At 61.1% G+C, this 24,405-nt stretch overlaps 3 protein-coding genes across 5 annotated transcripts; 1 reads left to right on the forward strand and 2 right to left on the reverse strand.

Moving 5' to 3' along the window:
• Positions 1–1,682: 1,682 nt before the first annotated feature.
• TRPV4 (transient receptor potential cation channel subfamily V member 4) lies at positions 1,683–11,140 on the reverse strand. Of its 2 annotated transcripts, XM_076353090.1 has the most exons (16): positions 11,104–11,140; positions 7,975–8,431; positions 6,735–6,907; positions 6,343–6,495; positions 5,947–6,087; positions 5,537–5,835; positions 4,852–5,031; positions 4,620–4,778; positions 4,393–4,485; positions 4,123–4,196; positions 3,847–4,012; positions 3,558–3,624; positions 2,994–3,310; positions 2,747–2,874; positions 2,397–2,518; positions 1,683–2,230 (listed from the first exon to the last, which is right to left on the reverse strand). In XM_076353090.1, exons 2-16 carry the CDS (start codon positions 8,349–8,351, stop codon positions 2,088–2,090), a joined length of 2,592 nt encoding a protein of 863 aa, XP_076209205.1. In that variant the 5' UTR covers positions 8,352–8,431; positions 11,104–11,140; the 3' UTR covers positions 1,683–2,087. The 2 variants fall into 2 exon arrangements, with proteins under 2 accessions (XP_076209205.1, XP_076209206.1); XM_076353091.1 differs by lacking the exon at positions 1,683–2,230 and having other exon boundaries at positions 2,453–2,518; positions 3,047–3,310.
• A 663-nt stretch (positions 11,141–11,803) lies between these two features.
• On the reverse strand, positions 11,804–15,194 carry GLTP (glycolipid transfer protein). Its single transcript, XM_076353098.1, has 5 exons — positions 15,021–15,194; positions 13,986–14,047; positions 13,552–13,685; positions 13,059–13,209; positions 11,804–12,706 (listed from the first exon to the last, which is right to left on the reverse strand). Exons 1-5 carry the CDS (start codon positions 15,121–15,123, stop codon positions 12,524–12,526), a joined length of 633 nt encoding a protein of 210 aa, XP_076209213.1. The 5' UTR covers positions 15,124–15,194; the 3' UTR covers positions 11,804–12,523.
• Positions 15,195–16,712: 1,518 nt separating this feature from the next.
• On the forward strand, positions 16,713–23,753 carry TCHP (trichoplein keratin filament binding). 2 transcript variants are annotated; one of them, XM_076352675.1, is made up of 12 exons: positions 16,713–16,891; positions 16,995–17,199; positions 17,470–17,526; positions 18,096–18,164; positions 18,999–19,157; positions 19,658–19,770; positions 20,090–20,156; positions 20,446–20,618; positions 21,726–21,807; positions 22,044–22,229; positions 22,323–22,466; positions 23,179–23,753. In XM_076352675.1, exons 1-12 carry the CDS (start codon positions 16,713–16,715, stop codon positions 23,209–23,211), a joined length of 1,467 nt encoding a protein of 488 aa, XP_076208790.1. In that variant the 3' UTR covers positions 23,212–23,753. The 2 variants fall into 2 exon arrangements, with proteins under 2 accessions (XP_076208790.1, XP_076208791.1); XM_076352676.1 differs by lacking the exon at positions 18,096–18,164.
• Positions 23,754–24,405: the final 652 nt, after the last annotated feature.

The raw sequence follows: 24,405 nt of genomic DNA on the forward strand, positions 1-24,405 counted from the left end.
GGCTGCTTCCAGGGCCCTGGCCCTTCTCCGCCACCATGTCACTGTGCCACCGAGCCGCCGGCGCCCACCCAAATTGGTCCTTCAGACCTACACAATGTCCAGCTGCAAAAGGAAACTATGCCGTTGCAGGTGGCTGCAAAGGGAGATGAGCAGAAAAGGAGCATCAGGGTTAAAGAGGCGCGGTGGGACGGGATGGGGAGCATCCCGCCGAGGCAGTGCTGCCCGTCTTGCTGCCCATCCCACCGGGAGCTCATCCTGCTCCTGCCGGGCAGCCCCCAGGCCCCAAGCTGCAGCCCCATTCCCTGCCCGACAGCAGGGCACCGCAAGAGCAGCCGGGCAGGAGCGGGTCAACGGCCTCATCCTGCAGACCCACGTCCCACAGGCCAGTCCCTACCCGAGGACGGGGCGAGGGGTGCAGAGGGACGCCGGGGCGGGTGCCTAGCTCAGCGGCAGGCCCTCGGTTTGCCCCCGGTCCGGCTTCCCCCAGCCCAGGGCTGCCCGGCCCCACCGCCTGCCCGCCTGCCCGGCCGGGTGTGGGGCAGGAGCCCAGCACGGCCCGGCCCCGGGCTCCCTCCTGCCTGCCGGGGCCGGATCCGGCATCGCACGGTGTGTGGTGCCCTCCAGTGGAACAGCAGCTCCGGCGGGATGCAGCCGCGCAGCCCCGGCACCATAGTCATGCACCATCGCCATGCACCGCAGCCATGCACCATAGCCGGGCACCGCAGCCGTACCCTTCAGCCATGCGCCGCAGCCGTGCACCGTAGCTGTGCACCATAGTCGTGTACCGCAGCCGTGCACCATAGCCGTGCACCATAGTCGTGCACCATAGCCATGCACCATAGCCATGCACCGCAGCTGTGCACCATAGCCACGTACCGCAGCCGTGCACCGCAGCCATGCACCATAGCTGTGCACCGCAGCCATGCACCATAGCCGTGCACCATAGCCGTGCACCATAGCTGTGCACCGCAGCCATGTTCCATAGCCGTGCACCGCAGCCGTGCACCATAGCCGTGCACTGCAGCCATGCACCATAGCCGTGCACCGCAGCCGTGCACCATAGCCGTGCACCGCAGCCATGCACCATAGCCGTGCACCATAGCCGTGCACCATAGCCGTGCACCATAGCTGTGCACCGCAGCCATGTTCCATAGCCGTGCACTGCAGCCAAGCATCGCAGCCATCTAGCATAGCTGTGCCCTGCAGCCATGCACCTTACCCGTGTACCATAGCTGTGCAGTGGCAGCCATGCACTGCCGGCCATGCACCACGGGATGAGCGCAGGGCTGCCAGGGTCTGCCATGTCCCGGGCAAAGCAGCCAAGGCTGGGAGGGCAATGCTGGGTGCTGCAGCCAGCCACGACCCCCACCCGCTGCTCCGTGCAGCCCTGCCCATCTCTGCAGGCACAGGGTGCTCTGCCCCGTGTCCTGTGGGCTTCTGCCTGCTCCATACCATCACGGTGCCCTGCCAGGCTGGCAGCAAGCTCCAGGCAGCACAGGGCACCACGAGAGGGGCTGTCTGTGGAGGAGCGTGAGCTCAGCGTGTTGGGTGGCCATCTGCCGCGTGACGGCACGGCACGGCACAGCGCAGGGAGCAGCAGGCTCCTGCCTTCCTCCCGGAGACCTGCCTGCGTCAATGCTCTCCCAGCTGCAATCAGTCAAAACCAGGAGGAGGCGGCAGTGGCAGGTCAGTCTTTATTACTAAATAAATAGTCGTATAAATCTTGTGCAAAAAACATGTGGCAAAAACCATTGGCCTTGGTGGGTGGAGGGGGCCGCGTTCCCCACACCCCGCCCATGGCAGAGGTTCCTGGCATGGCACCGCCGATGGCCCCAGCTCAGCAAAGCGAAGTGGCAGCACTGAGGCTCGCCTGTGCGAGCTGGAGACCCCCAGCACTGCCGGGGCAGGGCCAGGACCCCCTGTCCAGGCTGGACACCTACCAGGACAGCGGCTGCTGGAGGGACGGAGGCTGTACGAATCCCTGAGGAGCAGACAAGCACCGTCCAGCCCAGTCCACAATTCCGATGGCTGTGCCGGGGCCGTGCTGGGGGCCTGGGCAGAGTCTGTTAGCTCCCAGGGCCACTGTGCTAGAGCGGGGAGCTCGAGGCCTGGCCGTGCCGCCGCTCCCGTGCCTCCACCGTCCCTACGGTCCCCAGCGGCACCACCACTTCCTCCGGCTGGCAGCTCTTGTTGAGCTCCACCACACGCGGCACCACCGTCGACCAGCGATCTGTGGAGACGGCGGGAGTTTGTCAGAGCCAGGAGGCTGCAGCCGGTCCCCCCTTGCCAATCAGCTCCGTGCCACCTGGCCCCCAAAGCAAATCTGCTCCTGGGGCTCATCAGAGGCTGCAAGCTGTGTCCCAAGGGATGCTCCCAGCCCACGGCACCACGCTCACCTCTCCGCAGCCTGCCCATGGTGTGGGAGAAGCCATAGTACTGGTATGTGTCGCTCTTGCCCGGGTCCTCGCTGATGATGCCCAGATTCTGGTTCCAGTGGGACCAGTTCACCTCGTCCACCCTGCAGGGAAGGTCAGACCCAGAGGGGCTGCACAGAGTGGCTGGGAGCCAAGGCGGCAGCTCCTGCGTCCCTGCGCTATCCCACCATCGGCAATGCCACTTGGCTCCAGATTAGTACAAACTACCCAGCAAACAAGTGCACGGTGCCGGCACCCCGAAATGCTGCTTGCTGCAGGGGGAGAGGCTTGGCTGCTCCCGGTCCCTGGCTCCCAAGGGCACCTGCCTTTACCTGAAGCACCAGCGGCGGTCAGGCGTCCCATCAGTGCCCTTCCCCACGGTGACCATCTCCCCTGAGCGGAAGGCTCTCCGCAGGAACACAGGGAAGGAGCGCTCGATGTCCAGGATGGTGGTGGCCCACTGCCAGTGACACCAGGGACCCCTCAGCCACTTGGGGATGGAGGCATGGGGGTCCCTCACCCTGGTGGTGCTGCTTTGACGGAGCTTGGGGTGCTGCAGTGCAGCTCCCAGGGTGGTACCTGCAGCTTCCAGATGTGCTTGCTCTCCTTGGAGACTTGGCCCACAGTCTCACCCATGAGAGCAATGAGCATGTTGAGGAGGAGCACAAAGGTGAGGATGATGTAGGTGACAAGGAGGATGATGAAGACGACTGGGTACTTGGCACTCTCAAGCATCTCCAGGTCGCCCATGCCGATGGTGAGCTTGAAGAGGTCGAGCAGGAAGGTGCTGAAGGTCTGGCTGTCCCGGCAGGAAGGGTAAGTGGGCACCGTGCAGTTGGACTTCTCCTCGCTGCAGGACTCACTGCTGGGACATGGGTTGAGGAGGGACACCAGAGCTGGGGGAGGAAGGACAGGGGTGGCGAGTCCATGGGGGCAGCGGCAAGGATGGGGCCCATAACGGGCCCCCATGTGGCTCTGCACCGGCTGAGCCCCTCTCCCTCTCCACCACAGGGGGAGGCAAAGGCTGAGCCCACAGGCAGGTAGGACGGAGCAGGGGGTCCACAGCCCCCTGCCCGGCCGTGCCATGCCATGCCACAGGACTCATCCTCCCCCCGAGCCCCAGCTCACCGGCCAGGCACCTACCTGATGCGTAGCCGATCATGAAGAGCAAGTAGACCAGGAGGAAGCGGAAAAGGTCTTTGAAGAGGATCTGCAAGTGATGGAGAGGGGGGTGAGATGTGCTGGACCGCAGTGCCCGGCCATGTGCCGGGGCACCATCGCTGAGCCATGCCGCATGGATGGCCAGGCTGAGAACAGGGCATTGGTGAGCCACAAGAAACCCTAAAGAAAGCATGGGGGATCCTCCTTTTGGGTCACACATCCATAGGAGGACCGGCCCTGCTGGGGAAGAAGACCCCTGACCCCACTGGACCTTCTGGATCATGATGCTGTAGGTCCCCGTCAGCTTGAGCCCCCTGGTGAAGTACAGTGCGTTCATCCAGCCCAGGACCAGCGCGAAGACCATGACGGCCAGGTACGCCTCGATGCCACCCAGGTACAGCCCCGCCGTGACGATCACCAGCACCGAGTAGATGAAGCTGGAGGAGAGCTGGGGTCAGACCCTGCACGGACAGCCACCGCCGGCTACTGCCCCTTGCAAGTCCGGGGATGCTGTGGCTCGGGGAGGCCCCGGGGGTTCCCCACATACTAGAGCAGCTGGAAGGAGCCGTCTATGAAGAAGGAGTTCACGCCTGGGCACTTCTTCATGAACAGATCTTTGATCTGGGGGAGAGAGGGAGAGGTTGGGGGGAGCTGGGGGGAGCAAGCCCCTGTGCAGCAGGGACTCGGTGTCCGGGGGGCATCGTGGCAGGGGCTGATGCCTCAGGACATGGGGCTGTCGCCCTCGAGTTGCTCCTTGCATGGAGATCATGAGGGCTCGTCTGTCCCATGGGAGGACCCCCCGCCTCGCTGCACTGACGTTTGTGAAGAAGAAGAGGATGCCAGTGAGAAGGGTGATGATCTCCCCAGCCAGGCGCAGGTAGTCAGCGGTGGTGATGTACGGGTAGGGGGGCTGCGGGGAAAGGACAGAGCTGAGCTGCTCCACCATCCCAGGGCAGGCAGGGCTGCTTGGGGCAGAGACCCGGCAAACCCCCCTGCCAGGAGGCGCTGGCCCATGGGGCTGTGCCACGGTGCCGTGGGACTCACGGGGCCTTCCATGGGGCGGTAGTAGGCGACGAGGGTGAAGATGACCATGGCACAGAGGTAGGAGACCACGCTGATGTAGAAGGAGACGGCCCCGAACTTGCGCCACTTGTCGCGCAGCAGCTCGTTGATGGGCTCCACGGCCAACATCTCATGGCGGTTCTGGTGGGATACAGGTGCCGTCAGTGGGGACCCAGCCCTGTGGCCCACCCGGTCCCCCCCAGCCCCTGCGCACCTCGATCTTGCTGTTGTAGACAAGGATCTCCAGCACAGACACCTCCTCCCCGCAGGTGTCCAGCGAGGAGAGGTCATAGAGGGAGGAGTAGACGGGGCCGTATGCCCAGTCCTTGAACTTCCGCGAGAGGTGCCGGGCATCTTCGTCTGTGATCTCCCGCCGGATGATGTGCTGGAAGATCTGCCGGAGGGAGGACCGCTCGCCCGCAGGCAGACCTGCACCCGGCCCCCGCCTGCTTGGGGCACCCCACTCTCCTCCCACCCCACCCCAGGCACATCCCCTCCCACTGCTCAGCACCCCAACCCACCCCCTGGACCCCAGGAGGGGCCCAAGGTGCTCCCGGGGTGGAGGGACACCATCGCAGCAGGCAGCCCCCCAGGATGCTGCAGCTTTTGCATTTTTAATGACCCCCCCTGCCCGCACCGCTGGAGGACAAGGGCAAGTCAGGGGAAAGGATGGGATGTGCGGAGAGCCTGGGGTTAATTAGGGAAAGGTTAATTAGCCAGGTTAATAGGCTGCACGTGCAGGTTTCCAGCATCATCTGCAGAGAGAAGCCATGCTGCTTGCTGCCGGCAGGGACATGCACTAAGTGCGAAAGGACTTAGCTGAGAGCTGACAGGGGCTCAGCCCTTGCAGCCAGGGACAGCGGGGCAGACGGCTCCCGGCTCCGGGGGGGTCACTGTACCCCGATCTTGCCAGTCTTGGCAGCCATCATGAGGGGAGAGAGGCCATCGTTGTTGAGCAGCGCCTCCAGGTTGGTGTCAGGGAAGAGCTTGGCGCACTTGACGAGGAGCAGGTCATACATCTTGGTGACAAACTTGGTGTTCTCGCGGGTGTTGTCGGCGATGGCAACCAGGGCGTGCAGCACGGTGTTGCCGCGGGAGTCCTGGCGTCGCAGGTCCGCCTGCTTGTGCCCGTTCTCCGTCAGGTAGTGCACAATGTGGGGCTGGTTGGTGCAGGCGGCCAGCGAGAGGGGCAGCTCGCCTGCGGGGACAGCGTGCCATTGAGATGCCCGTCGCCCTCGCCCTGCCACAGGGGCATCCCCAGGGCGCAGCTGGTCCCTCTGGGTGACCTGCCGGTTCCCTCCCTTCTCACCGAAGTAGAAGTAGCCACCCTCGTCCTTAGGCTGGAAGAAGCGGCCGCGGGCCTGGGCGTGCACGTCTGCTCCCTTCTCCACCAGCAGCTCCACATAGTGCTTGCAGCGGCGCTCAATGGCAATGTGCAGGGCTGTCTGACCTGTGCCACCAGCGCCGGTCAGCCCCCACCTCACCCCGCAACTTCCCCCGGGTCCCCAGCCTTCCCGGGGTACCTGCTGCTCCAGTCCCTAAGCCCCTCCAGAGCCCCCCAGCCTCCCCAGGGTCCTCGCTGCTCTGATCCCCAAGCCCTCCAGCATCCTCCATCCTCTTCAGGGTCCCTACTGCTCCAGTTCCCAAACCTCCCTGGGGTCCCCCATGCCCAGGCAGGGCTGGCAGCAGCCCCATGCCCCCCTACCTCGGTAGTAGACATCCCTGAAGGGCGAGTTGATGAACTCCCGCATGTTGCCGGTCTTCTCGGCGATGTCGAGGAGAAGGGGGATGGTGTCGTTCCTGCCCCCACTCAGGTTGAGCAGGGCCTTGGGCAGGCAGGTCTTCCCCGTGGAGGGCTCTGGGAGCGGAGGGTGCTGAGGGGGGGCTGGGGCAAGCCTCCCAAGCTATGGGGGTGCCCAGCCCCGCACCCCTGCACTCTCTGGCCAAATCCCCAGCTCCTCCCGGGCGCCGCATGCCACAGCCCCCTGTGACGGGGTTGTGCATCACCATCCCCATGGGGACAAGGGGACCACCGGTGGCCCAGCACAGCCCCGGTACCACGGAAGTCCCAGGGCAGGGCCAGCCCCAGGTGCTCACCTCGAAACTCCTCATCTGTGAGGCGCTTCTTGTGGGTGAGGAGGAAGGAGAGGAGCCCATCCAGGCCAGCTGGGGACCCCCGGGAGACGATGTCGAAGAGGATGGGTCTGTTGAAGACCTTGAGGACAGGGGGCGGGTTGGGAGCCGGCCCCTTTGCGCCTGGTGCCTGCTTCCTGTGGGAGAAGGGCCAGCGCTGGGGACCGGAGCCGCTGCCTCAGTTTCCCACCCGTGCAATGAGCTCGAGGCTGCTCAGCTGCCAGCGAAAGGCACGGGGGCCGCCCCAGCTGGGGTCACCCACTGGGGCTGGGGCAGCCTCCCCACCCACAGCAGCCCAGTGCTCCCAGCATCCAACCTCCCAGTATCGCCCACGGGGGCTGGTGGGCACCTTGCCAGCTCCCATCCGGGTGCTGCAGCATTCTGGGCCCCAGCCAGGCCCCCCAGCAGGGACAGGCCACGGGGTCGGCCATGCTCCAGCGCCGCAGGAGAAGCCAGACTGGTTGGAGCAGTCGGCGGCAGTGGGATGGGCTGGGGACAACCGGCCGGCTCCGGGCACCGGGAATGGGGGGAGGAGGGACAGTGGCTGCCCCAGCCAGGGATCTCCAGGGCTGGGGGTACGCAGGGCATCCCAGCCCCCTCCACCCGCCTGCATCCCTGCCCACCCAGGGGACCGAGCTCCCGCCAGGGCACAGGGGCACCCCACTGCCCGGAGCCAGGCTGCACCTCTGGGGTGGGGACAGTGGCGGGGGGCCACGATGGCCGCCCCAGGTGCCCGGCACAGAGGGGCATTGTACGCCCGGCCGCGGGCTGCCCCCCCGGCTCCGGTTTCCTGGCGCGGGGAGGGCGGAGGCCCTCCTGAAAAGCCCTTTCATGCCGGGGAGCCAGACGTCCGCACCGGCCAGGGGAGCGGCTGGGTGCACAGAGCCTCTTTCACGGTGCCGGCAAGGGGGAAGGGGAGCTGCGCTCCTGGCCCCACAGCACCGCGGGGCTGCAGACCCACATCATGGCATGGTGCGGCATGGCATGGCATAGCCCGGCACTGCCACTGCCACTGGCTGGGAGCTGCTCCCTCTGCGTGGCACCCCCTGACCAAAGCACCCCAAAGTGCCACTCGAGGAGCCATGGGAGGCTGTCCCCATCCCCAGCTGCCGGGCGTCCCCATATCCACCGTGCTGCACCCAGGGTGCCCCCCAGCCCATCACTCCGCACCGGCACCAGGGTGCATGGGCATCCCCGTACTCACTCCACAACCCTCCTGCGCCAGCGCTTGTTCTCGCTGGGGTGGTGGCGGTAGGTGCCGTAGTCGAAGAGGGAGTCCATGGGGGCTTTCTTGGGCGCAGGGACCACGGCCGACTCGTAGATGGTGGCCTCCAGCAGCTCCATGGGCTTTGGGGCGCCTTTCCGGAAGGCCCCGTGGAATTTCATGCGGAGGTTTTGCTTTCCATCCCCAGCACCGGGGGGGCCCCGGGCCGCCTCAGCAGGGGACAGGGTATCCTCGCTCTCGAACAGGTTGGCCAGCGAGGAGAGTGGGAAGGAGTCATTCTGGAGGGACCCATCATCCCCCAGGCCCTCCCCGGCATCACCACCAACGGCACGTGGGGGGTCTTCAGCGTCTGCCATGCTCCCTGGCCAGAGGGATGGGTGAGAGCTGCCTGCCTGGGCAGCTGTGACCCCCAGCTCCTTCCACGAGAGCAGGAGACCTGGCAGAAGAAAACCCAGTGTCATCCCCAAATAACCCCTGTCCCTCCCCATACTCTCCCACGGGGCACCGTGCCCCCGTGCGGGAGCAGGTCCCACGCCGACCCCAGCAGTGGTTGGGGCCAGCAGGACCCCCCGCAGCCCAGGGTCTCCTGTCCTGCCCTGGCTCTCCTCGCCGCCCACCTACCTGGCCGTGGGGACCCCTCACGTCTGTAGAGGCCCCACCAGCTGCTGTGCTGCCAGATTCAAAGCGCAGCTGTAATGGGTGAGGTCGAGCCTGGCCCCGCTGCCTCTCCCTACTGTGGTCAGCTTGGGTGCAGCCCAGGACAGGGCACAGAGCAGACCCTGTGCACTCTGATCTGCTGCCCAAGGAAAGAAAACATTCCTGGGATACACCCCGCGCCCAGGGAAGCGGGGAGCTGCCACCACAGCGGAGCTGGGAGTGTGACTGGGAGCAGAACTGGGGCTGGTTCCCAATGCCCCACAGCTCCCGCAGCCCCGGGGGGCTTGGTGGGACCTGACCCTGGGCACCCACAGTGCCAGCATGGCCACGCTGGGCACTGGGAGAGGGACGGACATGGCACAGGGGGGGGTCGCAGCCCATGGGAGGACAGGAGCAGCGGTTAGGACAAGAAATTACGGGTTTAGGTTGCCCAGGGGGACATGGGACTGCAGGAGAGTTGTGCTACCAGCGTGGAGAGCAAAGCATTGCACCATGCCACAGGCACCGCAGTGCCCTGCCCACCAGGTCCCTCCGGGCAGGCAGCGCTGGCAGGGGCACGGACAGGCAGGGCAGACAGGTGAGTGACCCCGGGTTGTCCCCCAGCCCCACTTTCCACGAAAACACACCCGTGAAACACATCAGCGTTAAGGCTCGGCCCAGCTCCTGCCTCTGGGGAACTCAGCCCTCCCTGTGGGTCCTGGGACAGAAAAAGCAGCCAGAAAACGTATCATTTTCTGCCGGGCTGCAGCTTTGTACAACAAGCCATAATGGCAGGCTGGGATCTCTGCTGGATAACGTGCTTCTAATTAGGCAGCGTGTCCCACAGCCGCCCATGGCAGCCCCACGGCGGGGACACACAATGCTCCCGCAGACACAGGGGACGAGGGCTGCAAACAGCCCCAAAATCCTGCTGCAGCGAGGGGGGCCTTGGGCAGCAGTCCCCTGCTCCCCACCGCCCCGGGTGACACCCAGCAGGGACGGTGCAGCCCTGGAAGACGCAGAGTGAGCCACAGAGCTGAGACGGTTTCTCCTCCTTGCTGACTTTCCTGCCATGGCCCTCTCTGCAAGAAATTCCACAAGCACCTGCCAAAGCCCGCAGGTCCCACGCCCTGACCCCAGGCAAACACGGGCCCTCGCATGGCCCATTTGCCCTTGGGCAACAGAGAAGAGGGGATTGCCAAGCACGCCAGCCCCGGGGGCTGTGCATGGGGACAGAGCACCTAACTCCTCAGCTGTGCTGGGAATCCCACCCCCAGGACAAGCACAGCTTTAGGGAAAAGCCCAAATACGGCACGGGCTGTCACATGTGGCTGGAGGCCAGGGCAGAGCCAGGGAGCCACCGGCACAGGACACTTTCCCGTAGGAAGCGGCTGGGGACTCGGCCGCGGGACTCGGACAGGTGGCAGGCAGCCCCGGGGGTGCTCGCAGGGCCGGAGCCCGGGGAGATGCGGGGCAGAAGCGAGGGGACAAGTGGAAAGGGCAGGTGGGGCCGGGAGCCGGTGCTGCCACCAGCGACTGGGGCAGGAGGCTCGCGTTGGAAACGACGGGCTCGCTGGCTGGTGCCGTCAGCCTGGGTGCTCCCATGGGCACAGCCACTGCCAGGAAAGGTGCTGTCAATGGGGTTTTATTTGACTTGTTAGCTATTCGGGTTTTTGTTTTTCAGACTTCCTCACCCCATGGAATAAATGAGTCAAGGCGCAGCTCATCGTGCCCGGGCTCGCTGGCACAGCCCTGGCTCTCGCATCCAACACAAACCCTCCCACCCGCTCCCCCACGTGCGCTCCCACCTCTCCCCACCTTTCCACCAAGTTACCTCCAAGCCAGACCAGTATCCCCAATTAGGACCCCACTCCAGACCATTACAAGGGCACAGACGCCAGCGCCGACACCGGGATGTGCAGGGACATGCCCTGGGCGGGCGGCAGGGAAGGTGCCCCGTTAGCGGGTGGTGCAGAATTTGCCACATTAAAGTGTTCCTCAAACTAAAGCACAAAGGGCTCTGGGTAGGAGTGAATCACTGAAACCACATCGTGTTCACATCCAGCCCCGCTGGAAACGCTCATCCGGAGTGAACCAGCCAGCTTCGAAAATAAACCGTGCCGCCAGGACCGCACTCACCTGGGCGAGAGCCATGGACCAACAGATGAACTTCAAAGCCGTTGGTAACCCCTTCCCCAAAGCACCCCGTGGGAACGCACCCGGCACCTCACCCTCGGAGCGGTGAGCCCCCAAACCGTCCAGACAGGTCAGGACCCCCGCAGTGCCGGGGGGGAGCCCACGGGGCTGGGCCCTGCCTTGCCCAGCACGTCCCGCGGCCCGGTCCTCACCCCGGGGGGCTGTATCCCGCCCCGGTCCCCGTGTCCCGCCCCGGACACCCCCACAGTCGCGCCGCCCCCCGTTTTTGCGGGACCCCGCGGCCCCCCGCCTGCCCGCTCCGCTCCCGGACCGTACCGCGGCACGTCCCGCGAAGGGTCCCGTAGGCTCCGGCGCCGCCGAGTCGCCGCGGGGCCCGTCCCGGAGAGCGGCCCCTCCCCGCCCCGGCTCCGGCTCCAGCGCCGGGGGCGGGCGGCACCGGGACCCGCCCGCGGGAGCGGCCCCCGCCCCCGCCCGCCCCCTCCGCTCCTGCCGGCACCCGGGCACCGGCCCGGCGCAGTCCCGGAACACCCTCCCCGAAACAGGCCCCCACCGGGAACATCCTTCCCAGGAACAGTCCCCCGAAACACCCTCCAAAAACAAGCCCCAAAATACCCTCCCCGAAACAGCCCCCCCAGGAACAGCCTCAAAACACTCTCCCCCAAAACAAACCCCCCCAGGAACAACCCCCCCAAAACAGCCCAGAAACACCCTCCCCAAAGCAGCCTCCCCAAAACAGCCCCCCGAAATAGCCTCCCCAAAACAGCCCCGAAACAAGCCCAGAAACACCCTCCCCGAAACAGCCTCCCCAAAACAAGCCCCCCAGAACAACCTCCCTGAAACAGCCCCCCCAGGCACAGCCCCCCAAAACACCCTCCCTGAAACAGCCCGCTCAAGGAACAACCCTGAAACACCCTCCCCAAAACAGCCCCCCCCAGGAACAGCCCCGAAACAAGCCCAGAAACACCCTCCCCGAAACAGCCCCCCCAGGAACAAGCCCCAAAACAGCCGCCCAGGCCGAGGTTACCGTGAGTTTTTATTAAATTTTGCTTCCCTGCCCCGCCGGCGCGGGGCTCGGCAGCGCCGTAAGGCAGTTGGTTAATAAGGCAACGTGTGCTTCCACAAACACCGCGTCGGGACAGTCCCCCGGCTTCAGCCGGCGCGGCCGTCCCGGCGGAGGGGGCTCGCTCCCACGCAGGCGCTGGAGGAGTTGGGGTCACCCAGGAAAGTCATCGGCTCCTCTGCCGCGGGCACCGCTGGCATCATTTGGGAAGTTTCTCACCTGGGCGCCCATCGGTGGGCGAGCGGCATCGGGTGCTCATCGGCACACGGCGGGTACCGGGCGCAGCAGAGCCGAGGGTGCAGCGGTGCAGTCCGAGAGTCAGGGCAGAGCCAAGGCAGCATCGGCGGGACGCTGCTGCCAGCCACGCTTCATTCCCCGTAGCGTGGCAGACATAAACCCAGCGGTTAGGAGTAGAAACACTTGTTTTTCCTCTGTAGTACAAAAGCTTGGGAAATCCTACGATGACACGGGGTACAATTGTTTTATTGCCGTATTCTCAATAGAAAATTAATTTTTTTTTTTTTTTTTTTTGGTAAGAAAACAGGTTATCCACTGCAGATCCAGATGAGAATCAAAGTCGCCTGACAGCCGGGAGCCACCCCAGCTGCCTCAGTGATTGAGACGCAGGTAGCACCCGTCACACCTTATCTGAGCCCTGCCAGTCCCGTGCGAGCCTTAGGCTTTGTAGCTCAGCTCGGCGTTCATCTTTGTGTACATCTCATAAATTGCATCCAGGATGGGGGTGACCCTCGAGAGAAACTGATGAATCTTCTCTATGCTTTCCTCCTCTTTGACTTCTTTACCCTTCTCTAACGCCTTAAGCAAATCCGATTTGTACGGAAGAGCGTAGACCGAGCCCTGTAAAACAGGGGAAGAAGCTGTAAGGCTCCCACAGACCCAAAGTCCTCCCCATCCCACACGCAGGACCCCAGTTTGGGTTGTTCCCGTGCACCGCTGAGCGCCCGGAGACCCCGCTGAGTCTCCGGGTGCTCAGTGGCGCACGGGAACAACCTTGGGGATGTTGGCTGGACACTCGGAGAAGCGGGGATACACAGAGAGGGTTCCCTGGAAATACTGCTCAAAACAGATCAGCAGCTTCCCATGTTTCCAAGCCCTTATTCCCCTAAAACACATCACTGCTCAGGGCAACTAAGGGAGCAGCTGGGCTTAAAGAAAGGCTGCTTTCCTCCATGGAGACACGAACGCTCACCGTGAAGAGTTTCTGCAGCATCCAGCCGTGGTATTTCTTCAGCGCGATCTCGTAAGCCTTCATGGCGTTCACTCGGATGAGGTTTGGATGCTCCTCGTCCCGCTCACCATCAGAGATGCTCTGCAGCAACACCAGCATGAACTTCAGGCCCCTGTGAGAAGAGCGGAGATGTCAGGGTGGGGAAGGGGATGCTGCTTCCCAGCCTCCAGCAAGGCACCCCCCGAGCCCAACGCATCCGGGCCCGCCAAAAACCCACAGCCCCGGCAGCACACCCTCCCCACAGGGCTGATGCCTGCCCCTGCGTGTTCCTGCTCATACAGCCAGTGCGCCGGGCTGCGCTCCCCGAAACGCAGCATGCCACACTGCCCCGGCCAGACCCAGCTTGAAGGGACCAGCCGGACCCACGCTCTCCGCAGCAGCCTCCGGCTGGCGTTCAACAGGTTCCCCGCGTGCCAGGACACAGCCCGGAGCAGCCCCTGACGCCGTGAGTCACCTTTTCAACCACATCAGCGCCAGCGTCGCGCCTGTCTTGGGCCAGGCCGAGCCGTGCATCTCCTTCTCCACCTCCAGGATGTTCTGCAGCGTTTTGAACTTGGTCGGGTTGGAGTCGTAAACCGCCCGGATTTTCTGAGAGGGCAGAGAAGGGGGGTTGGCTCCCGGGAGCTGCCGGGCAGAGCGGCAGCAGGCCGGTGCTCACGGCTGCGGCATGGGGAAACGCGGTGTCTGCAGCGAGCACCGCGGCTGCTAAATGGTGCTTTCACCAGGGAACCTCGTTAATAAACACACCGAGATGAGCCGCCGCTGAGCCCGAAAGCCCCCGTGGGAAGAAAAGCCCTTTTTAAACACCTCCACATCTTGCCTCTCCAATCCCACAGCATCTCTGCCCGGGGGGTTCACCCCCCCGAGCCCTCCTGCGCCCCTTCCTACCTTGATATTTCCAGTCAGGTCTGCTTTGACCGGCGAGTAGACGATGGGAGTCCCCAGGCAATCTGTGGAAACATGAAGGGAGGACGATTAGTCATTAGGGGACACAGGAGACACGGCAAAGTCCCGAGCCGTAACCGACAGGTTTCACCTTAACTACAGCCAAGGCACCAAGACACGCGCCAGCGAGGCTGGGAATGGCTCTTCAGGCTTCGCACACGGCCACGGGGAGCGGCTGCCGGCCCTCTGGGACAGCCGTGCCCCCCGCCCCGGCCCCGTGACCCCCGGCTCCGGGACATGGCCCCAGTGCGACCATCCGGAGCAGCACGACGGGCACAGGACCCTCTCTACCCATCCCCAGGCAGGCAGCCCGTGTCCTGCCCAGCCGAGCCCTGCCACAGAGCCGTCACACAATAGCCGACATTGTGGAGGGCAGCAGGACGGCGCAGGCCATCGTGGCACGAGGGCGGCCGCGCCGACCCACACCCACGGCCCCGACAGCGCCTGCCGCGTCCCCGACACGGGGTGAGCGGCCGCGGGTGGGACCCACGGGCCGGCCGGGAGCTGCCTGCCCCGAGCGATGCCTCCGGCCGGGGAGTACCGGGGGGAAGGCGGCCGGGCCCCGCTGCGGCGTCGGCGGCTCCGCCGGGGCGTGGGGCCCCGGGGTCAGCGGGACGTTTCCCAACGGAGCTGCTCGGCAGGTTTGACGGGACCGTGATGCAAGCCCGGCCCCACCAGGCTGCTTCCCCGGGCGGCACCAGGCACCGGGGGAGAGGAGCAGCCGGGCCCGGGGGTGAGCACCTACCGGGGGCCCGGGACCGGGGGGAAGGACGACCCAGAACTGGGGGAGCCCCAGGAACGAGCACCCAGCACCGGGGTGGTAGCCGGGACCGGGGAGAGGCTACCCGGACCGCCGGGGCCCGGGGGCCCGAGGGTCCTCTGCCCGCGGCCGGCCACGGCTGGGCGCGGCGGCGGGGCCAGTACCGGGCCGGGCCCTGCCACAGCTCCCGCCCCCGCAGACGGCCGGCCCGGGCTCACCGAAGAAGGGCGGCAGGTGCGCCACGGCCTCCAGGAAGGGTAGCGTCTCGATCTGCTTGTCGGCCGGCAGCGGCTTGAACTCGTGCTCCAGCAGCAACGCCATGGCCCGGCCCGGCCCGCACCACCCGCTCCGCACCGGCACCGGCACCGGCACCGCACCGGGACCGGCACCGCCGCCCGACCCGGCAGCGCGCTGCCACCGCGCCCCGCCCCCGCCGCTCCGACCAATGGCCGCGCACCGCCCACCCGCCCGCCTGCCAATCGAGGCAAGGGGGCGGGCCTCGGGATGCGGCGGGGAGGTGTCGGGGGGCGGGGCCGTGCTCCCCTCAGAGCTCCCTCGGCCCCGGGGTCGCTGTCCCCCGTCAGCCCTTAGCCCGGGCCTGGCCGGCTGCGAGCGCCGGTTTGGGCGCCGGAGGAGGCCAGACTGCCCACCCCGGCCTGCCTGGCCTCGCCTCGCCTCGCCTCACCGCTCAGCCCACCCCGGTTCATCCCCCGCTGCCGCCCGGGGACAGCGCGGCTCGGCCCCGGCGGGCCCTGCCCCGGCAGCGCGGGGGGGGGGGGGGGGGGGAAATCGGAGCATCCCCCGCCGTGGTTGTTTACGCCGTCTCGGCCCCGCACCAGCCGTCCCTCCCCTGGCCGGGTGCAGTGTCCCAGGCTGGTCGCTGTTAATTATTTAGGGGAGATCAGTTTTTCACGGGGAGCAGACGGTTCGGCCAGCGCGTCCCTCGCTGCCCCGGCGCGGCCTGGCCTGCGCCGGGAAAACCCGCCGACACCCTAACGGGGGAGCGATTAAACGCCCCTGCGAAGGGCCGGGGGTGGGAAGAACGACACCAGGCTCCGTCGGGGCAGGGTGAGCTCAGCCTCCCCGCAGCAGCAGAGAGAACGGGGACGTGGGGACGTGGCGGCGTGGGGAGAGGGGACGGTAGCGGCGGGAGGCTCAGCCACGTCCGGCAGCGTGGGGAGGGGGTCAAGCGGTGGCAGGGCCCCAAATCCGGTGTTTTTACCGGCTGTTCTGGGAAAAGCAGGTCGTGGGGCGGTACCGACCTCTGGCTCCCACGGAAGGTGCTGGCACAAGGCCGCAGCCGGGAGCCGCCCGCCGCCAGCGGTGCGGCACACGCAGGGGGCCGCCGGCTGCCGCCTCCTCCCGCCGCCGAGCCGGTGCCCAGTCCCCGTCCCCGGGCGCTCGGCACACGTCCCGGGTCAGCCAGAGGCCGGCCCGGTTGGGCTTCGGTGCGGGACGAGCCTGCGCAGGCAGTGCCGGGCCGGTGTCGCTGCCAAGGCTGGCAGAAACAGAAACCTTTAACCCACCTGAAATATTTACAGCGCAATAAATACTTGGGCTGCTGGGAGCCGTAACCCGGTGCAGGGTTTCACGGCACGACAAGCGCCTGCGCTGGCACCAGCCCGGCTGCCCTCTCAAACCGCCCCGGCCACCCAGCTCAGCCAACCGCTTCTTCACGCCCTGCGAGCGCTCGGGCCTCAGACGGGGCTCGGAGGTCCCGCCGGGGGGGGGGGGCGGGGGGGCGGCACACGCTGGTCCCCCCGGGCCGGGGCGGTGTGAGCCCGCGGGGAGCGGCCGCCCCTCCCTTCCCGCGAAGCTCGGCCCGGCGCGTCCCTCGGCGGCGCCCGTAGCTGCCGGGAGCGTCGCCGTGGCGCCGGGCGGCGGCGGCCGTTGGCGCCGGGCGGCGGGCGATGGCGCTGTGGTGGGCGGCGCGGGGCCGGGCCCTGGAGCGCCGGGCGGCCGAGCGGCGGCGGGAGCTGGAGGCGCGCAGCCGGCAGCAGTGGGAGCGGGCCAGCCGCTCCTTCGCCCGGGCCGCCGTTTGCTGCTCCAGGCAGGCGCGGTGGAGCGCGCCGCGCGCCCTCCCGCCCAGGTACGGGCCGGGCCCCGGGAGGCCGGGCCCCGGGAGACCGGGCGGGGAGGCCGGGCCCCAGGGCCGGCGGGCGCTCCCCCTGACGCGCCCGGGTGTGCGGCAGCCCGGCGGCGGTGCGGCGGGAGGCGGAGGAGGCGGCGGCGCGGCTGGAGGAGCGGCGGGCGCGGCTGCGGCGGCTGCTCGGCGAGGAGCGGGAGGCGCTGGCGGCGGAGCTGCGGGAGCTGCGGCGGGGCCGCGGGTCGGAGGCCGTCGGGATGCGGCAGCGGAGCGAGGAGCCGCGAGCCGGCCGGGAGGAGCGGAGGAGGAAGGTGAGGGGAGCGGCGGGGCCCGGCGCCGGGAGAGGCCTCGGAGCCCGGGGTTCGTTCCGCATCTCTGCCGGTGAGGGAGCGCTCGTAGAGCTCTCCCAGCGACGGGACGGGCGGTTTTAGGTGTGCAAATTGCACTTGCTGGGGGCTCGACAGAGGTGCCCTGCGCTGCGTTTTTCAGCACTTGGTGCGCTTAACTAACGGCTGCCTTGGGAGGGCTGGGTATCTCGAGTTCTTCTGTATTCTGACATAATCCAACTCTGGTGTTGCCAGGTTGCTGAGCAGCTGCTGTCTGAGCACTGGAAGAAAAACAACGCTGAGCTCCGGGAGGTGATGTTACGTTCTTTTTAGTCCCTGCTGCCTTGCATTTATTAAACCAGTTTTTAACCTGAATGCCATCATGTATCTACTGTTGTCATTCATCTTGAATCACAGCAATTGTCCTAAGTTCTGATAAGCAAAAGGCAAAGAAGAAAATGGCTTAACTGTGTAAGAAGTCCCCTCAAAGCTGGTATTTTTCAAAAACAGTCAGAAATCTGTTCTGACACTGAGAGCAGATTTTCAGTGCCCCTGCTGTAAAGATCTCGGGTGCTTCTTAAAGCTGTTCCTGCCGTGTCCTTGGCGCTTCCTTATTCTTTATTCCACCGACCTGCTGCGCTAGCCGCCACAGCTCTGGTTTCAGTGTCACTGTAGTGTTACCCAGAACTGGCATGTGACATTGACCCTCAGCTTGTGAGCTGGTGGGTGCCGAGGACACCCAAACGAGCCCACCTCTGCAGAAGCAGATCCTGCTGGGACTTCAGGGCTGCAGCTGGGGCAGGAGGAGCTCTGGAAAGTCTGTCTAGATCCTGGGGGACAGGAGAGCCTCTGGCACCAATGGCATCTGTTGTCGTCTACAGGTGGGGTCGGAGCTGCACAGGAAGCAGGTGATAGAGGCTTGGGGGGATCAGCTAATGCAAAAAACCAAGGTACGCTGGGGTAGCCCTGCTGTTACTGGTCGCTAGGGCAGACTCCTGAAACGCGCGAGCAGGTGGAGTGTGACACTATGCGCCTTTTGACCCGGCTGGCAGACAGCTTACCTTCCTCTACGGACACGGCTTGGGTGTGGAAGGAATAGGAGTTGGCTCTTTATTCATCTTTCTCACACCGGTCTTGAACCAAATAACGCCTGAGGTCGCCTTGTTCATTCCCGTGGCGATGGGGAGTTCTGGTGTCCGCAGAACGACGGGAGCTGCTAACAGGAAGGATGCTTTTAATGAAGAGCCATCGTTCCTGTCTAACAAGTACACACTATCTGCTAGAAAATCCAGTGCTATCTGCTGAACGGATCCGTTGCAGGATTCAGTGTGGCACTGGGTGCTCGTCTAACAGCGACCTGCAGTGCAGAGCCAGTGCAAAGCTGTGAGAGCTCAGTGTTTGAATACGCACATACTAGATATGGGAATACAGTGATTGTCATGTGAGAGAATAATAAAGGCCTTCAAATGCAGATTTCAGAGTTAACTAAAACAATAGTCTATGTTGTAATAGGAAAAACTGAGCGTATTTTTAAGACCACCTGGGCTTAGCATCAGACCTGTGCAGGGTCCTGCGAAGGGTGTGTATAGACTGATAGCCATCTTCAGGCAGCGATCAGCAGATAGTTTTGCTTTGTCCTTGTGTTCCTTCCTAGCGTGTTTTGTTCCGTATTTTCCCAATACGTGTCAGCTTGCAGGAATTTGATTTGTGGATTTCCTGAGCCAAAGGCTGTTTCTTTGCGTTAGCCTAACCTTAAATGCCATGCTTTCTTTTGGCTCGGAAAGCAAGAAGCAACTGAACTTGAAGAGAAAAAATGTTATGAAAATGAATATGAAATTGCGCGAAGGGGAGCGCTGGAAAGAATGAGACAAGAGGAAGAGAAGCGCCGGCTGGAGGAGACGTTGCTTCAACAAATAGAAGAACTGAAATTACAGGAGACAGAGGTAATCTTTAGTTTCTCCTCATTTGAGAAGGAAATTCATTGTTTCACTTGGAAATACACCTGACCTCTTCCCTCCAGGTTTCCACTAGATTAAATCTGGAACCAAGTTAGTTGTGACATAATTTCTGTTAGTAATGTAGACCTCCCCCGTGAACACTGGCATATTGACTGCGTTGTGGTAGGTTTTGTTTGCTCCTCTCGAAATGCGAACACTCTTTTGTGCTGCACCAGATGAGAAAAAGATTTACAGAAACTTCTAAGTGTGACAGGTTCGGGTCAAAGGCTTTTTCAGCTGGGGCTTCTCACAGAAGAGACTGGCTGTCTCTTGAGCTGTGAGCCACTGAGCCACGAATTAAATTAATGCGGAATGTTTGCTGCAGTGAGGATTTTGACTGCTTGCAGAGGAGCAGAACGGGGTACAAACTCTGGTACAAATGCTCTCTCTGGGATGTCGTAGCTCTCTGATGTACTCTTTCTTGGTGGTTGTTTTTTTCCTTTTAGGCAACAAAGCTAAAAAAAGAACAAGAGAATTTATTAAAGCAGCAGTGGGAGCTGGAGAACTTGGAAGAAGAAAGGAAACAAATGGAAGAGCACCGGAAGAAGAAAGAGTTTGGGTATGAGATTGAGCGTAGCTTGTTTCAGCAGGGCTTGGACAGAATCTGTTCCTATGTCCGCAATAGCACTTGCGGCACGAGGAGATATTTCAGATGGCAGCGGTGGGTTGTAAATACTTGGGTTTTGATGGAAGCGCCCAGAACAGCCAATGAGCAAACACATTGGTGCCGTTACTTCTTTTTGTTCATGTTAGCAGTAGCAGGTACCTCTGTTGCCTGTAAGTTACACTGTCATAGATGTACCTTCTTGAGTGCTGGTGTGTAATAACATAGGGCTTTAGAGTCAGTTTGAATGTTTCCTTTTTTTTTCCTCCTTCAGTCGCTTTTTGAGGCATCAGTGTAATGCCCAGCTAAAGAGACGAGCCCAGCAGATACAAGAGGAGCTGGTAAGAGAAAGTACCCCTTGATTTATACGTTATGGATACTGTGTGCTGAAGAAACTTGTTCCTTGTGTTTCGTTTATGTGTCTGCCTCTGATGACTACAGAGGATTGGTTAGGAAGCCCCTTCCAGCTTGTGAACAGGGCTGAAGCAAAAAGATCATGGGGAAGCCAGCAGGCTGAGCGTCTTCCTGAGCGCACCCTTGGCACTACCTCACCAATAATTTGTAGAGAGTAGCCCTGCACACAGGCTGGAAGCCTGTTGGATAGTTGATAATCTTGTGGTTTTTTTCAAGGAGATAGACAGGCAAATCTTATTAGCCCTCCTCGAGAAAGAAGATGAGGATCAGCGCCGCCAGTCCGCGCGGCGAGAACGAGCCGTTGCAGATGTTGCCTGGATGAAACATGTCATTGAGGAACAGCTCCAGTTAGAAAAGGAGAGGGAGGCAGAGCTGCAGACTATTTTTAGGTGAGTCTGCCCACCTCTGAACGTCATCTAAAGAGACCGCGTGTGCTGAATGTTCCGGCCTGGCTGGTAGAGCTCCATTCGTGTTTGTTAAATAGGCTTTGAAAGTGGACGTTAGAAAGCGGTGTCCGGTTGGCCTTGCAGTTCTAGAAGCACTGCGGTAGAAGTTTTTGATGGAAGCGCCCAGAACAGCCAATGAGCAAACACATTGGTGCCATTTCTTCTTTTTGTTCATGTTAGCAGTAGCAGGTACCTCTGTTGCCTGTAAGTTACACTGTCATAGATGTACCTTCTTGAGTGCTCGTTCCGTGTGCCGCGTACCGTGCTAGGCGGTCAGCATGCCAGTACAGACAGACCCGAAGCTTTTCTGCCAGGACAGAATCAAAGCCTGCGGTTGTTTTTCAATTACTTCGACCAAACACCTAGTCCATAATTTCTGTTACATTAGCTCTAATGCAACAGCTTTAATAACAAAAAAAGGTAGTAACACAGAGACAGCAAGAATTACCTTTTAGTTGTAAGTACTTTGTAACCAACTTTCAGTGATTCTGCATTACTGATGTGGAAGGGTTTAGGCTAAGTGACTCCAAAACCTGCATATTGTTTCCTTTTGTATCTTAGAGCTTGTAGATAAAAGCTGCCTCAGGTTCCTCATTCAGGTTCAACTTACGCTCTTCCCAGCGCAGAGAGCATCTTCAATGGTGACAGGACAGCGCGTGCCACCATCAAGTTTTAGTTAAAGGTTTTGTTGCAGAGGGAAGATTTGCAAAGTCTTAAGCTTTTCCAGCAATGCCCTTAACTACCCACCCCCCGTGTGAAGTAGCATCCTTGTTAAGAGGCAAGCTTCCTCCCGGGGCCCTTCTGTGCCTGGGGCAGATCGGCGCGTCTAAGAAGTCCTGCTACAGGCCAGCGTTTCCTTCAGCGTGTTACCTCCTGCTGTTCAGTAACAGGGAGATCGGAGCGGACACGCTAGCTGCCTGGGAACAAACGTGAAGAGAAACCCGAGTGCTCCTCTAAAGCACAGGGTAGCTCGTCTATGCCCATGGAGTATATAGGGCTTTTTTAACTGTAAGTAGTAACCTTAGAGATAATTCTTCCTCCCTCCTTTAGAGAAGAAGCTAAAAAAATGTGGGAGAAGAGGGAAGAAGAATGGGAAAGAGAGAAGGCGGCCAGAGATCGCCTGATGAACGAGGTGATGACCATTTTTGATGAGGTGTCTCTCCTGGTTCAATGAAGCCGTGGTTCCAGCTGTGACCCTCCACCCTCCAGAGGGTTACAGCCTTCAGTACCAGGGCAGATTTTTTCTGCTTGTCCGATACATTTTCTGAGAACTGTTTAACTGTCTGCACTGAGATTTCCCCAGTTCCGCTTGTAAGGCTGGTCCCTTCCTTGACTTATCTTCTCCCTTAATCCTCTCACTTCACAAAGGTCCTTGCAGGCAGGCAGCGCCAGATCCAAGAGAAGATGGAGTTAAACAGACGAGCCCAAGAAGAGTCTATAAAGTATCGAGAGGAGCTGATTAAAGAACTTGAGGAGGCAAAAGAACTGACTAGGCGAGAGAAGGAGCAGGAGGAGGAACTGAAGATGGCCTGCAGGCAGGAGCTGGAGGCCCAGGTACAGCACGCCTTCCAGCTACGCACCCAGCTGTTGAAGGTGCCCAGCCTGTGTCTGATCTCGCCATAACAGCCCCGTCTTCTCTGTGCCCAGCTGACAGAGCACCGCTTACAAGAACGGGAGGAGCAGCAGCGCCAGGGGGAGGAGGAAGGAGAGGAGAGATCAGCCCGGCGGCGCTGCGAGGAGTTAGTGCGGCAGGAGGCCAAGCGCATGGCTGAGCAAGGGTACCGCAGCAGGGTAGGTGGCAGCGGCATGGGGAAGCCTGTGCATACAGGTCACCCTGACACCCGAGCCCATCGGGGAGGGCGACGGCATCACGCAAGCCGCGTTGTCGTTGCTTCTAATCTGCACCTTAGTTGCCACACAGCACCGGGGCAGAACACCGGGCCCGTTCCTTCCCCTGGTGCTACTTCTAACAGAGGTCTATAGTTCTGTCTTATAAATTGCTTTTCTTTTTCTGATATTGATGCTTTAGGTCCCAATTTTTAAATAATTTTTGAGGCAGACTTGTTGCTACTGCCTCAAATGTTACTCTGGTTATTTTCAACGTTATCAGCTGCATTAACGCAGCTGGTACAGCGCATCTCAGCTGCTCAGTGTCTTTCCATCTTCTGTCGTGCTTTGCCTAGCTCTAAAAACTAAGCTGAATTTGAGTAGCCCTACCTAAACCACACGCCCAGCAGATCGTATTTTTCATACTAAACTGTGAGCTACTCTGCAGAGTAACTCACCTCTGTCATTTATTAGACAGTAGCTACTAAAGTCAGAGAAAGCTGGAAGGAGGTGTTACTGCCTTAAAGTATCAACTCTTAAACATTACTGATGCTTTTTCTTGGAGGACATTCATGTACTCTCCAAAGTACCTTCTTTGCATGCTGAATAGTACGCATGCGGGAGATTAATTCTAGAGCCCATAAAGTAGTTATGATCTTTGTTTTGACCCCGTTAGCTCTACAGTTACCCGAAAGCAGCGTGGACCTGAGGATTCTTGTCCTTTGCACCCGAGGAACAAGGACTAAATGCAGTTGCAGACTACAGAAAGAAAACTTTGAAGAATCAAGGAACTCCTGAAGTAATGGTGGCTTTGGAATAGCCTACAATGATGCCGGGACTCAACTCCGTAGATTTCTGAAAATATTTAGCTGTGGCACAGTTGAACACAAGAGCAAATTTCTGCTGGCTTCAAGAATGCGGAGGTGTGAGCATCCTTGGAGGACTGAACTGCTTCGCTTGCTCCGTGTTCAGGGGTTGCGATGTTGTATTTTAGTATGTGCTACCCCGGGGCAACACAGCAAATAAATGGGCCCCTTGGCTCTAGGCCGTGAAAGAATCCGTGCCTCCCGTGGAACGGGACCTGTAAACCACTACGTGCTGCGTTTGCTATTTAAAGTGTCAGACTCCCACCTCTGAGAAGCAGGACGTGCCTAGAGGCCCAGCTGGCTTTTAGGAGTTAATTCATAACGCGTTGCAGATCGGTAAGATAGATAACGTGTGCTGTGGCAGTAATTCTTAACGTGTCCAGTTCCTCTCCAGAAGGTGCTGAAGACTTCATGAATTTCTTCTGCTTGTTTCATAAATAATGAATAACTGCAACCTGAACAACCGTTTGTTTCTTTACGTGAGCAAACTGCTGCAACAACAGGAGGGGAGGGGAGTTTTAGCTGATTATTGCCCTTGATTCCTTGCTGTTACCGTAGGCAACTGCAGCTTAAAATCAGTCCACAGGCTTCAGGTGGTGTGGCACGTCCAGGTCCTGTCCCAGGGCTGTTGCAAAGGTGGGGGCTGTTTCAGCACCGCAGGCTTTACTCAACTATAGGAACTGTTTCAAGAGCTTTTCTTTAGAGAACCAGCACTCAAATAACCCCAAATAATTTCGGCACACTGAAAGGGTTTTAGCGTTTTATAGTAATACAGTAAACAAAAGCTTAAGTCAAAATATTGTACAGACAGAATGACACTGATAAATACAAGTGTTGGAAAAAGGCAAAAAAATTTTTACTTTCCTACGCGGCATTTTGTAAAGAAAAAGCAAGTTTGTTTACAGGGGAAAAAGAGATCTAGTCATAAAAGGAAAAAACCCACCGTTGTTATTTCAGGTATTACAACTCTTCTGACCCGCAGTGCTGTACGATTCGAGGGCTAATCTACGCACTACGCTTTCGTTCCACCGCTGGTT

The sequence above is a fragment of the Aptenodytes patagonicus genome, chromosome 15 (genome assembly GCF_965638725.1).
Source record: "Aptenodytes patagonicus chromosome 15, bAptPat1.pri.cur, whole genome shotgun sequence".
NCBI lineage: Eukaryota > Metazoa > Chordata > Aves > Sphenisciformes > Spheniscidae > Aptenodytes > Aptenodytes patagonicus.

Coding starts and splice junctions, on each gene's coding strand:
- TRPV4 (XM_076353090.1), bottom strand. CDS start 8,351: ATGGCAGACGCTGAAGACCCCCCACGTGCCGTTGGTGGTGATGCCGGG. Junction 5,836..5,946: donor GGGTGGCTACTTCTACTTCG/GTGAGAAGGGAG, acceptor CTGTCCCCGCAG/GCGAGCTGCCCCTCTCGCTG. Junction 4,779..4,851: donor TCTACAACAGCAAGATCGAG/GTGCGCAGGGGC, acceptor GTATCCCACCAG/AACCGCCATGAGATGTTGGC.
- GLTP (XM_076353098.1), bottom strand. CDS start 15,123: ATGGCGTTGCTGCTGGAGCACGAGTTCAAGCCGCTGCCGGCCGACAAG. Junction 13,210..13,551: donor GCGCTGATGTGGTTGAAAAG/GTGACTCACGGC, acceptor CTCTTCTCACAG/GGGCCTGAAGTTCATGCTGG. Junction 12,707..13,058: donor TGCTGCAGAAACTCTTCACG/GTGAGCGTTCGT, acceptor CCTGTTTTACAG/GGCTCGGTCTACGCTCTTCC.
- TCHP (XM_076352675.1), top strand. CDS start 16,713: ATGGCGCTGTGGTGGGCGGCGCGGGGCCGGGCCCTGGAGCGCCGGGCG. Junction 17,527..18,095: donor ACAACGCTGAGCTCCGGGAG/GTGATGTTACGT, acceptor TGTCGTCTACAG/GTGGGGTCGGAGCTGCACAG. Junction 19,158..19,657: donor TGAAATTACAGGAGACAGAG/GTAATCTTTAGT, acceptor TTTTCCTTTTAG/GCAACAAAGCTAAAAAAAGA.